Below are 15,811 nucleotides of genomic sequence, written 5' to 3' on the forward strand. Positions count from 1 at the left end.
GTCTTCGAGACGACTAGGTGCACAGTGATGATCTGAGAGTATGCATGCATCATAAGAGTTAAAAATACAACGATGCTTTATGATACAGGGCTATAATTATACTGCAGTTACATGGAAATTACAATAAAAATCATAACCCAGGTAGCCGTACAAGTATCAAAGTGTAGCTTGAGTATAATTACAATGGTGAGTATTTAAGTACGACACCAAGGGGGCAAGGGGAAGAAGTAGTTAAATTATATAGTTAAACTTGCAATTATGTGAATTAGTGCTAATTATGGTATAATAGAGCATAACCCCAGTGTAAGTATAGTGTGATCACAGTGCAATACCTGTAATTACACTTCGGTTTATTTTTACGTGCAATGATAAAAGAAATAAAATCCTGGGAATTTCTTATGCTTTCCAGTCCATTCACCTGTTATTTTGTATTGGCTTGGTGCTCATCTACATGTGTAATATACTTCCCTCGTACCTTGCTACATCTCTGGTTGTGATTTTTTTTTTAATGCTGCTGCATTTATTTTAAAAGTAAGATAAGATTCATACACTAATTTATCATTTGGATTGAATATCAATAAATATGCATCTATGCCATTAAATCTAATGAGACACAGTTGTCTCCCCATGGGAAGAGGTAAGTCTTGGATCCTCTGGGCACTCCCCACTGCTCTGTCTGAGCTATATGTATGTGTACACATTGAAGGATGTCTCATATCATTCTCTGTACTTTCAATCCCCAACCTCTCCCTTGCGCCTCTCTCGCACACCTAACATTCCACTAGTTTGGGTAGGTGTGTGAAGGGAGTCAGACCAGCATTGGGAGCAGACCTTCATCTCGTTGACTTCTCATTTTAAAACTGTCTGTGATTGTAAGTGACACATTTGCAGTCTGTGTTTTCTTTGTGTGCCTAAGAAAGGGTTAGGGAAATTAGATAAACCAAGTAGTGTCTTTCCTCAGAACTTTAACCTGTAGCTAGTGTAGACTGATGTATTCTGGGAGACAGGCTAAGCAATGAGAATAAGAAGTACCTCCTACCGGTGGTGGCGCCCTTAAAATTCCAGTTTGCTTTGCAGTGACAGATCGCTCCCCTTCCTATGGGAGGGAAGCACTTCCCCCTGAATCCCTCTTATAGGTAGCACCTCCCCTCCCAAAATTTTTTCTGTTGCATGTTATTGACACACCACCCTTTGTACACCAATTGTCAGTGACAACTAGCGCTTGATGTACTTTACAAATACCACAGCAATAAATATTCACTACAGGATGCAGCTATTTTCAACTCCTATTCTGACAGTCCTGGAAATATGATGGGCTATGGCCATGTGGGGTTATGTTCCTTTGTCCCAATATTATTACCAAAAGTAGTCCTGATTAGATGCTGGGGTTCACTGGGAAAAGACAGTTGAAAACAATTGGATTACAGTACTGAGTGTGGGCATGGGGAATTGGAACTAAGCACTTCCCAGTAAAAATTAAACTGCAATTTACTTAAAAACAAAGATAAGTCCAGTAATTACACTTAAAAATAATTTCTCTTTCTCTTTTTGCAGTATGCATAATCCAAATGTGACCACTTTCAGTGTAGATGAAACAAGAAAGATTTGAGTGAATTAATTCAGGTGAGTGTCTGCAGCTCAATAGTTGTAAAATTAAAAAAGACATCTTACTTACACTGAATGTTTATAAGGTTTGCTATTTTGTTTTCTTAATATACATATTTTATAGTTCTGAATCGAGATGTGCATTCCATAGCTAAGGTTTCTCTCACCTGTTTATGCACCATTTTACTATGTCAACTGTAAAAAAAAAAAAAAAACAGTATTATGGAGCAGAAAATTCCAATAAAGATTATCTTCATGATCCACTCCTTCTAATGGAATTTTATGCAATGATATGCACTCTCCATTGTTTTGATATCATTGGCGTCTCGTTGACTGCACTGATTAATAGTATTGCTTTAGTCTAGAACTTCCTATTATTTATTGTGCATGTGAAATTATATTGTGCATACTATTACAATAATGCTACTTAGTGTTTACAGAGCTTTTAAGGCATAGATCTAAAGAGTTTTGCAAGAGGGAAGAATCAGAATTATTCTCAGAATCAGAACTGAGACCTAATACTTTCAATCTTGGGTGTCAAAAGTAAAGCAACTTCACTCATATTTAGCCATTTTTAAAATGGCCTGATTTCCAGATGTGCTGAGCATCCAAGGCTTCCAAGGAAATGCACCTACAATTTGCAAAAGTGTTTTCAGCACTGTCCACAAGAACACTTGCCATATCATGACATCAATTAAAATGCATGGGAAAGAGTATCCTGCGCACAAATCTGATTACTTTTGCAGCATCAGAAATTGCGCTATTGTTGTTTTGTATATTACAGTAGCACCTAGACCAGTGGTTCTCAAATTTACAGAGTTGAGTCTGGGCTGGAAGGTCATCTTTCCTCAGCAGCCACAACCCTGGATCTGGGGAAAATCACTTCTTTCTCTGGCTACTGAAACCTGACATGTCCCAAATTCCCCCTCCCCAGACACTTCTCACTCCCATTCCTCCCACGACTACCACCACATCGTACATGTGAAAGTCCAGGATCTAAGCACTTAATTCGTGGGGCCACACTTGCGAGCCACTAATTGGGTGAACAGCCTTCATTCTCTCATGTATGGTTGCCTAGGTGCCGTAGAGGGAGGTATCTGCAGACTACCTGAATGGAGCTCACAGACTGCAAGTGTCCACCAGACCACAAAAGCGACGAGGAGTCCTGAGGCAGACCACAGTTTGCGAACCTCTGACCTAAAGGCCTCAGTCACTATCAGGGTCCCTTTGCTAGGTGTTGCACATGGAAAAAATCTTGGTCCCTGCCTTGAACAAAGCATTCTGCAAGCGAGTTGCACAGGGTTACTGTGGCCAGGCCTGATAACATAATAGCATTGCTCATGTTCCAGATAGAAATGATGGAGATGCCTGCTGTGAAAAATAATTGAAAAGGAAGCAGTGTTTAAAAGTAATCAGATTACATTTTAGGATTAAATGTTTAGAGCCAATTTCTAGCCCTTCTTACTCTGCAGTACAGAGTCCTGCCAAAACTTCCTGGCTTGGCCATGCTCCTTGCATGTGGCGCGTTATTGCAATTTTGATGAAATAGAGATGGATTCTGATCCCTTTGACACTGAGATAACACAGCTGACTTCAGTGGAGTTGCTCCTGATTTGCACCTGTGTTAGTGAGAGGAGAATCTGGCTCAGGCTGGCTCCATGGCTGCTCACGCCTGAATCATATACAGGGTGTGCAACCCATAGCTCTGTTCCCAGGGTATATCACTGGGTGGGGGGAGTAGCCTTGTGCTGAACTAATATAGCTCTCAGCAGGATGCTGGGGCAGGAAGTCTTAGAAGCTGACTCTCAGTTTCAGGGTTCTGAAATGGAGTTTGCATTCAGAACTTTCAGCTAAGAGAGACCCAGTGTTTATTACAGCAAAGATTCCCTTCCCTCCAGAAGAAAGAGAATATGCGTTTGAGTTTGGGTTTTGTTGTTGTTTTAAAGATCTTGCTATTGATCTTCTCTCTGTGGTGCCAACCCTGAGGTTGCTGCACCAAGCCTGTACTAAACCAGACACTCTGCACAGAGAAAGAGGAGGAAGTGGGGAGCTCACTTGCATGACCTCCCAAGTGGTTTTGCAGTTTTCCAAGTGGTTTTGCCGTTTCGTCCCCTCCGACTGGCCATGCGCCACCCCTGAATTGTTCATGACTGGTCGGAGTCAGGCAGAGCTGCATAACATTAGAGGCAGGGATTTTCTACAACATGTACTCCTGCAGAATAGTGGGCCAGTATTTGGCCCCCAATAAGTAAAAACCTGATTGTGCGGAGTAGGTCTCTGCCCCAAGGGAAAGTGCATGCTAGTGGCATGTTTTTGAGTGTGCTTAGCAGCACATCCACTGCTGCACTTTTGTGGCTGGTGCCTAAGGCAGGGAGAACTACAGCTCTGACTCTTCCCCTCCTTTGCTATCCCATGTTGGAGACACCAGGCACCCCAAAGGGAATAGAGAAGAAGAGCTAGCTTCAATTCCCAGAGAGCAAGGACTAGAATTCTGCTGACCTTCATGTGGGCTGCCCAAAAAAAGCCTATTGTAGAGTCCCCTCTACTCACATGTGCAGGGAATCCATGTTGTAGCTGTTTGTTTAAAAGTGAGCTTATTCCATATATCAGGCATATTTTTCAGCACAGTGTCAGAGGCTGAATCTTTACAGTGTCATTGGAAGCTGTTCTTATAAAAAACAAGTGAAAAACATTGACATTGACATTAAAAACGAAGGGGTAATATTCACATCAATTAAGAGTTTGTGTATGAGCAGAACAAAGAAACATATGACAGATGTTCCAACCTTAATGTCTGGAGTACCAAGATGCTGCATTATGGCATGCCTACATATCTAACTCTTATGCTGAGGCCATTGCCATAATATTTGAGTGCCTTTGTGTCATGTCTCCCATGCTGGCAGTATCTAGGCATGGCAGAGTGAGTTAACAGTGGAGTGACACTTCCAAGAGGGTCCCTGGCTGCCACTTTAAAATTGTTTTATGTGAATAATATCTTCAGCATGGCCATTTCTGTTTCAGATAACAGAACTGCACATCCCCACAGCTGACAGCTACATCACTCCTACTGTAGAATAAAGAGGGCACCATTAAATGTTGACATTCGCTGTGCAGAGTTGCTAAAGTTATCATGGTATTTCCCATTCAAAATATTGGAAATATTACAAATAAGACGATAAAAGTTAAATACCATGGAGCGGTAAATGTCAAGATTTTAATGGCATCCACTTTAGAAGCTGTTTTAAACAGAAATTTTTCCAATGAAAAATTTCAGTTTACTCTTCTGGTTCTTGAAAGTTGATAGGCAGTGTTTACTAAAATTAATCATGTAAAGCCACCTGCTAAGAGTTATCATATATAAGGGTTCTTTATATATATATATATATATATATATATATATATATATATATATATATATATATATATATAAACAACTATTTACATTTATCCTGATCATAAAAGAATAGGCTATAACAGTCAGTTGGTATATATTCATGGATTCTAAGGCCGGAAAGGACCTGTGGTCATCTTGTCTGAACTCAAGCATAAGACTACCCATAAAATTTTCACTCAATCATTTTCTCTTTTTGGATCCTGCATTATATCTAAACTGAAACACATAGGGACATAGGAATATGGACGTTTCCTCACTGGATTAGTTCAGTCCAGTATTTTGACTATGACCAGATTGTTTAGAGCAGGGTGCAAGGACTTTGCAGTGGACACATATGGAATTGCCTGCACAAAGAGAAAGCTTCTTCATCACCCTATGTCAGGTAGAGCGTGGTTCTAAAGCATTTTTTTTTCTTGTCAATATTCTTTACTCTTTGTAACATAAATGTGGATGGTCTCATTATCCATAGACATTTAAAGTATCTTATGCTATACCTGTCCAGCTCACTAAGGCTATATGTACACTGCACAGGCTACATCTACACTGCACAGTTATTTCGGAAGAAGCCTCAAAATTAATCTGCGGTAGGCTTCCCTAATGCAGACATGCTATCTTGATTTAGAGCCCCAGGAAGAATAACTTAAAATGTCCCTGGTGAGGGGCTATTTAGAAATAGCAAAAGTGGAGTATCTACACACGCCTTATTTTGAAATAGCTATTTCAGAATAGGTGCTATTCTTCGTAGAGTGAGGTTTACAGAAGTTGGAATAAGATGTCCGTTATTCCGAAATTATTTTGAAATAATGGAATTTCTGTGTAGACGCTGACATTTATTTCGGAATAATGGCCATTATTTTGAAATAACTTTGCTGTGTAGACACACTCTAAAAGAGCAACACAAATAAGGGTTCAGGCCTTCAAGTCAATGACAAAATTCTCATTCTCTTTAGCTGTGAATTAGATTGGGCCTTGATCTATGTACTGCAGTGTCTGAAGTTGTTAAACAACACTATTTCTCCCTGACTGCTAATTAAGCAGAACCTCATCAAAGGACACCCATTCGCAAAGGATGGGAACGTCCCATCATTTAAAGGGACAGTGGTCATTAAATGTAAATGAGAGGATAACAGGAAGGCTGTGTTCTATTAGTATGCATCATATCCCATGATGATCTTTTTTTAATTATAAAACATTAAACTGATTGCATGCTGCTCTGCTTATACTAATCACAAAGACTACCCTTGGATAGTGAAGTGTAATTATAGAGAATCATATGTATCTGTTCACTCAATGTCAATGATTTCTCCGTAGTTAGACACTGGAAACACGGTGCTTTACAAAGGTAATATTTAACATTGATTTAATTGATCCAACTGTACTTAGTTGTTACAATTATGGAGCAATGTTTGATTATTTAGACTTATTCCTACTAGCATAAGCTCTACAAGGTATAAATGTACATGCAGCAGTCTATACAATCATCTCTTCAGGGTTCTGTGCCCTGTAACCATTCCTTCATGGGCCTATACTCAATACTCCTTTTCTTGCACTTCTCTGCTTTAGAATCTTCAAAGGGGACAAATTGTGGGAAATCAATTCTAAATTACACATCTCAAACCAGTTTCTTTTTAATTGGGCCACTCTGCTTGAAGATTAATGAAATATTCATGCTCTACTAACGATTGTCAGTATTTTTTGGACACTGGATGATTTTGTTCTCTGCCTTTAGTGCTACTGTCGAGATTCTAATGAACTTGCTGGATGCTTCCTCCCTTCAGGTTATCCCTACACCCCTGTGATGGGGTGTACAAACCCCACACTGAGGAAAAGAGGTGGCCTTGCCCAGCCATATCTGTTGGGTGGGCTTGCAGTAGAGATGGCACTGAAAAGGATTCAGCATAACTCAGTCAGGGTAGTCAGGGCATGGGAGCAGAACTATACTGATTCCTCCTTAGGACTACAACAGGAGGCCCATGCTCCCTGCAGCAGAGCTCAGTGTAGAGCTGCTGGAGAAAGAGCCAAGTGCCAACTTGTGAGTGACAGACAAGAGCCTCTGGACCCTTTTCAGTTCAATTCACATTGCAAGTCATTAGTCAGCCCCCAATCATTGGGCCTCTGGAGAGGCAGGGGGTATACTAGGAAGTGACCAGGGGAGAGGGCTTGGTGACACCCTGCCCAGGCCGCACACACCTGAACTGCCAGTCCCAAGACCCTGGGTTGAAACACAGTGGAGCAGAAAAGCCTGCCACCAACCCATAGACTTGACCCACTAGGCACTTCTGCCAACTGAGGGTATGTCTACACTACAAAGTTAATTCGAACTAACGGATGTTAGTTCGAATTAACTTTGATAGGCGCTACACTAGCGCTCCGCTAGTTCGAACTTAATTCGAACTAGCGGAGCGCTTAGTTCGAACTAGGTAAACCTCATTCTACGAGGACTAAGCCTAGTTCGAACTTACTAGTTCGAATTAAGGGGGGAGTAGCCCCTTAATTCGAACTAGTGGGAGGCTAGCCCTCCCCAGCTTTCCCTGGTGGCCACTGTAGCCAACACCAGGGAAACTCTATTGCCCCCTGTGACGTAGTGGGGGTACTTGCTGGGCTGTGGTGACCTCTGCTGTCTGGAGCAAGACCCAGCAGGGAAAACCTCACTATGCAAAGGTAATGCCAAACTTGTTGAACCAGACACCCCCCCATGGAGAGGAACAAAGGAATGTGGAATGCTGCCCTGGCTGGGGGGGCAAGGCTGGAAGAGGGTTAGTTAGTTGCTGTCTGTAAGCATGGAGGACACAGCCTAGGGACAGGGGCTGGAGTTTAGGGGCCCAGTCTCCCCCATCTCAAGGGGGCCTGAGGCATCCTAGCCCAGCTCTGTGACCAGATTACATCTGTGCTGTGCTGTACCCTGGAGAGGCAATAAACTTCCTCTATTGCACTGGCTGGTGCAGTCTGTTTGTGCCATTTCGGGGTGCAGGAGACGGGGAACCCCCAACGCGCCGTCACACTGGTGTCAGGAGCGGGATGCACTGCACCCCGTGGATGGAGCTTCCAACGGCGAACGACAAGGCGCTGTAGAAGCAAGAGCCCTGGAGCCAGGCGTGCTGGAGAAAGAGCGAAGCGGTTCCTGGGAATTGTGGGGCGCTGCAGCACTAGACTGGTGAGTCTGCACCGAGGGGACCAGCGGCCGGATGGCCTACGCCCGACTCTTGAAGGCAGAGCTGGTGGGGCTGTGCAGAGAGAGGGGCTTGCCTGTGCAGAAAGCAACCAAGGCCCAGCTGATTGCCCAGCTGGAAGAGAATGACCAGCCACAGGGCCAGGATCTTGTCCCCAGGGGAAGCAGCCAGACCTCCCCGAGAGTGTGTCAGGCTCAGAGAGGGGGAGGAGCGCTGGAACCCACCAGAGAGATGAGACAGCGTCTCCCGGGAGGCCTGCAAGCCGTAGCCCATCTAGGGCAGGGGCCAGCCCAGCGGAGCTGCGGCAGCTGGAGATCCAGCTGCGGATCAAGGAATTGGAAGCAGAGGACCAAGAGAGGGACCGCCAGGACCGAGAGAAGGAGCGCCAAGATCGAGAAAGGGACCGCCAGGACCGAGAGAGGCAGCGACAGCATGAGCTGGCCATGGCAGAGCGGAGAACCGGCGGGGCACCGGCTGCGCCAAGTGCGGATGGGCCCCAGGGTCCCAGGACTGCCAGATGCTTGGAGAGGCTCGTGGTGGCCCAATTGAAGGACATGGGTGACATAGACAGGTTCCTCAGTGCCTTTGAGAGGGCCTGTGGACTGCAACGGGTTCCCCCAGCTGACTGGCTGCAGGAGCTCATCCCCGCACTGAGCCAGGAGGCGGCCAGAGTGCTCAGTCAGCTGGAGGACCTACAGCCAGGGGATTACAACCGAGTCAAGGAGGCCCTGCTGCACAAGTTCGGGCTGACCCCCGAGATGTACAGGAAGAAGTTCCGGGGGGTACAGAAAGGGCCACGGGAGACCTATGTGGATCTGGCCTCCCGCCTGTCGCAATACAGCCGCAAGTGGGTGTCTGGAGTCGGAGCCCAGACCGCAGAGGAGCTGCTCAAGCTGGTCCTGATGGAGCAGCTCTATGAAGCGTGCCCACCCAAACTGAGGCTGTGGCTCAAGGACCGGAGACCAGAGAACCCCCAGGAGGCCGGGAGGCTGGGGGATGAGTTCACGGAGAGCCGGTCCGGGTGTGAACGGGAGTCCCGGAGAGAAAGGGAACCACGCAGAGACCGGTTCTCGGCTGAACGACGGAGGGAGTCAACTACGGGGCAAGACCAAGGAACAGGTCGTCTGTGCCCCAGAGAACCAGCCAGGGCCTGGACAGAGACAGCCCAAAGCCTAACTTGCCATCGCTGTGGGCAAAAAGGCCACAAGAGGGCTCTGTGCACCAGGTCCCAGGACCAGGGACCTTCCAGGGTTAACTGGCTGGGGCGGGAGGAAGGGCAGGCTGCCCCAGAGGCAGGGGCTGGCAGGCAAACCTCAGCTCAGAGAAAGGGGAAGGATGCTCAGTGCACCTCCCCTGGGAGGTCTGATTCTCAGGAGGCGGATTTCTCCGTGTACCGGGTGGGGGCAGGACGGCCCCTGCGGAGCAAGTGCCTCATACCCCTGGAGGTGGATGGTAGGAAGGTGACGGGCTTCTGGGACACGGGGGCGGAGGTGACGCTGGCCCGATCCGATATAGTGGCCCCAGACCGGATACTACCCCACACCCAGCTGACCCTGAAAGGCATAGACAGGTCCCCGTTTAAGGTGCCTGTAGCCAGGGTGCATCTGAAATGGGGGGTGAAGGAAGGCCTCAAGGAAGTGGGGGTGCACCCGCACTTGCCCACCGAGGTGCTGATGGGGAATGACCTAGAGGAGTGGCCCCATGAATCCCAGCGGGCTCTAGTCACTACCCGGAGCCAGAGCCAACGGGGGGCTGACAACGTGGGTTCAGAGAAGGACTCCTGGCAGCGTCCTCAGGGTCCCATCCCAGTGGACACGGGGTCCAGCCAGGCTGGGACTCCGGACCTAGGCAAAGGTGGGGAACAGGTCCCGATCTCTGCCTCAGCAGCTGAATTCCAGGCTGAGGTGCAGGCAGACCCCTCCTTGCAGAGGCTGAGGGACCAGGCTGGCCTCCGTGCAGCTCAGCCCCGGGGGAGAGGTGGCCAGGAGAGATTCCTCCGGGAGCGTGGACTCCTGTTCCGGGAATGGCTTCCCCCCAGGAAGGTGAGGGCATGGAGGGTCCAGCGGCAGCTGGTCGTCCCCCGAAAGTATCGCCTCAAGCTGCTGTATTTGGCCCACGACGTCCCCGTTGGGGGCCACCAGGGGATCCGGAGCACCCGGCTGAGGCTGCTCCAGCACTTCTATTGGCCGGGAATCTTTACAGCCGTGCAGCGGTACTGCCGGTCCTGTGACTCCTGCCAGAGGGGCAGGAAGGCCCAAGACAGTAGGAAAGCGGCTTGGGGGTCTCTACCCCAGATAGAGGACCCTCTGGGCTTGCTGAGAGAGCTATGGGAGGGGAAGACCTCCCTGGATGGAGCACCGGGGGTGGAAGCCGCCCTGGCTGTCCAGAGAAGGCTCGCTGGGCTCATGGCCCCGGCCCGAGAGACCCTGGCCAGGGATCAAGGCCAGTGGAAGGGTGGGTGTGACCCCCGAGGACAGGCCTGTGCCAGTCAATCTGGTGTGGGGTGGCGAGTGGACAGAGGGAAGCCAACTCATGTGGGTCCTCGCCACGGCCGGCCCGAGTCAAGGGGAGTACCCATGTCCCCAGGGCGAGTTCCCACGCAGAGGACCCGAACTTCCCTAGGTCACGAGCGGAGTGACCCTGCTCAGTTCGCTCTCGGAGGGGGGAGAACTGTGACATAGTGGGGGTACTTGCTGGGCTGTGGTGACCTCTGCTGTCTGGAGCAAGACCCAGCAGGGAAAACCTCACTATGCAAAGGTAATGCCAAACTTGTTGAACCAGACACCCCCTATGGAGAGGAACAAAGGAAGGTGGAATGCTGCCCTGGCTGGGGGGGCAGGGCTGGAAGAGGGTTAGTTAGTTGCTGTCTGTGAGCATGGAGGACACAGCCTAGGGACAGGGGCTGGAGTTTAGGGGCCCAGTCTCCCCCATCTCAAGGGGGCCTGAGGCATCCTAGCCCAGCTCTGTGACCAGATTACATCTGTGCTGTGCTGTACCCTGGAGAGGCAATAAACTTCCTCTATTCCACCGGCTGGTGCAGTCTGTTTGTGCCATTTCGGGGTGCAGGAGACGGGGAACCCCCAACGCGCCGTCACACCCCCCTCCCGGCCCCGGACCCCTTAAAGGGGCATGGGCTGGTTACGGTGCCCGTGCCAGTTGCAAGCCTGCCAGCACCCAGCTAGCAGACCCTGCACCTGGCACGGCTCGAGCCAGCCACCCGATGCCCCCCAGCTCTCCCCCTCTTCCCGGGACCAGGCTGGCGGCTCCCGGGAGCTTGCCCGGGAGCGCAAGAGGCGGGCACCCGTCTGGGCTAGTGCGGACATCGTGGACCTCGTCCACGACCTCCGCACTAGGCACAGGAAAGTGGCCTTCTAGGGCAGGAGAGTTGCCAGCCTGGCCACCCAGGAGCAGGTGTGCATGAAAATCAAGGTGGTCCACTGAGACCCCCCGACCCTGAGCCCTGAGCTTACAATGGCCGTACTGGGTCAGACCAAAGGTCCATCTAGCCCAGTAGCTTGTCTGCCGACAGCGGCCAACCCTAGGGACCCTGGAGGGGATGGACCGAAGACAGTGACCAAGCCATTTGTCTCGTGCCATCCCTCTCCAGCCTTCCACAAACCTTGGGCAGGGACACCACTCCTACCCCCTGGCTAATACCACTCCATGGACCCAACCTCCATCACTTGATCTCACTTCCCTTTAAACTCTGTTCCAGTTCTAGCCTTCACAGCCTCCTGCAGCAAGGAGTTCCACAGGTTGACTCTTTGCTTTGTGAAGAACAACTTTCTGTTACTAGTTTGACGCCTACTACCCATTCTTTTCCTTTGGTGTCCTCTAGTCCTTCTATTATGGGAACTAATGAAGAACTTTTCTTGATGCACCCTCTCCACCCCACTCATGCTTTTATAGACCTCTATCCTATCCCCCCTCCGTCTCCTCTTTTCTAAACTGAAAAGTCCCAGTCTCTTTAGCCTCTCTTCATATGGGACCTGTTCCAAACCTCTGATCATTTTAGTTGCCCTCCCCTCTCCCACCCTCTCTCTTCCCCTCTCCCACCTCCTTTTCCCAGTCTCCCTGAGTTTTGTTCAATAAAGAGAAATTCTATTTTTGACCACACATTTTCTATATTTTGTACATCAGGAAGGGGGGCTAGGGAGGGGTAAGTGGAAGGAGGTGAGGGAGGAATGGGGTACGAGCCCCCGATGGGGAGGACTGGGCTGGCTCTGCGGGCTTGCCCAGATGGCAGCCTGCGGCAAGTGCAGCCGGTCTGATGGCCGAGTGCTGTGATGTGCCCAGTGTGGGCACTCAGGGCACTCCAAGCCAGGACTGCTTTGCAAGCGGGGAACCCCTGAGAACTGTCTGTCTGGGGTGGGGGTCGGGTCCCTTTAAGCACAGCCCTCGGCTAGCCTGAGGCAGCAGCTCCATGCTCTAAGTCCTCATCTGATGCCCTGCCGGCACTGCTTCCGGCCATCCTTAACCCCAGTTCAGGGTCCACTTAATGTGGACATGCTAGTTCGAATTAGCAAAACGATAATTCGAACTAGTTTTTTAGTCTGGATGCGTTAGTTCGAATTAGCTTAGTTCAAATTAACTAATTCAAACTAAGTTAGTTCGAATTAGCGCTGTAGTGTAGACACACCCTCAGAGACTTGAAATTCTAGGGAGAATAGAGACCTACTGCTCTGACGACTATAGGACCACACATATCATAGCCTTCCGTGTACAGTACATGCAGATTTGTGCTACTCCACCCCTTTCTATCTTCCTTTTGGCTCCCAAAAGGAGCCAAAGCTGGAACAAAAAACAGGACTATGTAGCACTATAAAGACTAACAAGATAGTTTATTAGGTGATGAGCTTTCGTGGGCCAGACCCACTTCCTCAGATCAAATAGTGGAAGAAAATTGTCACAACCATATATACCAAAGGATACAATTAAAAAAAATGAACACATATGAAAAGGACAAATCACATTTCAGAACAGAAAGGGGATGGGGGGCGGGGAGGAAGAGCACTCCAGAACCTAATGCTCCTACTGCCTGTGGGCTCCTTTGCACATGGCTTCTGTGTAATGGTCTGGTAAGTGTGGAAGGGAGGAAGATTCTTTCCTTTGCACTGAACTATAAAAAAAATGCAAACACAAGGAACAAAACTTAAAAACTAACTTCTACAGGAGCTGAACTCACATGCCACCACCATCTAGACATCACCATTTGGGCCGTGTCCACACTCAGGGGTTCTTTCGAAAAAAGTAGCCTTTTTTCGAAAGAACTTCCCCTGCGTCCAGACTCAAGCCGTGTTCTTTCGAAATTAAATCGAAAGAACGCGGCTTTTCTTTCGACGGCGGTAAACCTTGTTTCACGAGGAAGAACGCCTTTTTCGAGGGAGATCCGTCGAAAGAACGTGAGTCTGGACGGGGGGAGCCCTTTCTTTCGAAATTATTGGCCTCCAGGAACAAGCCCTGGTGGACAATCTGGGCCATGGGTTGCATGTCTGTGGTTCCTGGCTGCAGCCATTCCTTAAAGGGACAGGCGCACCCTCACAGCCACTTGTTGCAGACAAGGAGCCAGAGCACACGGTGACCTTGCTGCAGCATGTCCCAGCCCCAAGAGCGTCCTGGCCCTTCCACCGAGCCTTCTGGGGACCCAGCCAAGGGCTCCAAGCGCCGGGCACCATCCTGGTCCGGCGCAGAGATAAAGAGCCTGCTGGAGCTGTGGGGAGAGGAGGAGGCCTTACAGGCCCTCAAAAGCCGGCGGCGAATTGCCGACATTTATGGCTGCATGGCTGAAGCCCTGGCCCAGAAGGGCCACTATCCCCGCACCCAGGACCAGGTGCGCTCCAAAGTGAAGGAGCTGCGGCAGGGCTACGCCAAAGCCGGGGAGGAGAGCTCCCGTTCTGGGGCAGCCCCCCACTACTGCCCCTACTACCCAGAGCTGGACCAGATCCTGGGTGGCAGTGCAGAAGCACGCACACCACGGAGGTTCGTGCAGTCCGGACTGGCAGACCCGGTGGTGGACGCTCCAGAGCGGGAGCTACAGCAGTCTGGAGACGGGGACATGGGCCCAGAGGAGGAGGACAGCGAGGAGACGGCGACCCTCACCCTGGAGCCAGTCACCCAGACCTCTGAGGCCTCCCAGGTGTCATCTGGCGCGGGAGAGGAAGCAGCAGGTGAGTACAGTGAGTTTGTGTCACACCCGGGGGGGGGGAGGTAGGTGGGTGCACAGTGGGTGATGCACAAGGGAAACCTGTCATGCTCAGGCTGATGCCCAGGTCACACACACACACACACACACACACACACACACACACACACACACACACAGTGTGACCTTCAGAATGTCTGCTTCCCCTGTCTCAAGGGAGAGGGCATGCCCTTTTGGACAGCTGTTGCACACATGACTGATTGTGATAGAAATGTAGCCGCGTTACTCTGATCTGAGGAAGTGGGTCTGGCCCTGGAAAGCTCATCTCCTAATAAACCATCCTGTTAGTATTGTAAGTGCTACAGAGTCCAGTTTATAGGACTGATTGTGTCTTCTTCTTTTCCTCCACAGCCGGACCAGCCGTGGAAGAGGGCCGCAGCACCCCAGCCCCACCTCCATCTCCATCTCCACCTCGGAGACATGGGAGCCGCAGACACAGGCGTGTCTACGCCGACATCCTCCGGCAGCACGTCGAGGCTGTGCAGGAGCAGAACGCCATCCTGCTACAGAGGGCGGAGGCAGAGGAGCGGTGGCGTGATCGGCTCATGAATGAGCTGGTCCTGCAGCGCACGGTGCTGTACGCCACCCTGAGGGAGGTCAGCGGCTTGCCTGCTGCTGTGCCTGGTCCTGCTCCTCCAGCACCCCATGACCCCACCCCACCAAACCCCCCTTCCACAACAGCAGCCCTTTCCCCCCTTGGACCTCCCTCTCCCCCAGCCCCCCCAGCTCCCCAGCCCCTCTCTCCCCCTGGCCCTCCTCTCCCCCAGGCTTCCACGTCCCAAGAGCCCCCCAGCAGCCAGCCAACCGACAGGTGCATCACCCGATCCCGTAGCCGGGGAGCACCCCAAACACGAGGCCCAGCCAGGAAAGGGAAATCTGCCAAGCCCCGTTCAACCTGATCCCCTTCCCCCCTCCAGGTTTCCAGTCCCCTTCCCCCCTCCAGGTTTCAATCACCCCCATCACCCCACTTATTAAGCACAAACAAAGGGTTAAAGGAACTGTTTGTTTATTGTATATAGTTTGGCATCAACAAAAATGAAATTTTTTTTTGTTATTTTGCCACATTGTTTGATAATATGTACAAAATTATAAATAAGTAAAGAGAACATTTTATTTTGAAACACACCCTGGTGTAAGTGATGTGTCCAAACTGGGTCAGGAGATGGGTTGTGGAGGGAAGCTTCTATTGGGGGCCAGGGCCCAGTCCCCAGGCAGAAGCCCCTCAGTGCACTCAGTGGCCTCCACTGGAGAATTGCTCCCGGAGGGCCTCCCGGATGCCAACTGCAGACCGGTGAGCCTGGCGGATGGCAGCTGTCCGGGGCTGGGCAAAGAGCCTCTCCTGGGCATCAGCAGCTCTCCCCCACCCTGGTAGGAAGGCCTCCCCTTTCCTCTCCACGAGGTTATGGAGGACGCAACATGCGGCCACCACCTCGGGGATGT

General features: G+C 50.1%; 1 protein-coding gene across 1 annotated transcript in view; it reads left to right on the forward strand.

Moving 5' to 3' along the window:
- The window catches only part of LOC142829501 (uncharacterized), an 83,253-nt gene extending 67,901 nt beyond the window's left edge, over nt 1–15,352 (forward strand). The window contains exons 2-3 of the mRNA XM_075929183.1: nt 13,994–14,336; nt 14,723–15,352. Coding sequence (XP_075785298.1) covers nt 13,994–14,336; nt 14,723–15,270 — 891 coding nt within the window. The 3' untranslated portion in view covers nt 15,271–15,352. The remainder of the gene's footprint in view (nt 1–13,993; nt 14,337–14,722) is intronic.
- The last annotated feature ends 459 nt before the right edge of the window (nt 15,353–15,811 follow it).

This window comes from Pelodiscus sinensis, chromosome 5 (assembly GCF_049634645.1).
Source record: "Pelodiscus sinensis isolate JC-2024 chromosome 5, ASM4963464v1, whole genome shotgun sequence".
NCBI classification, from domain to species: domain Eukaryota; kingdom Metazoa; phylum Chordata; order Testudines; family Trionychidae; genus Pelodiscus; species Pelodiscus sinensis.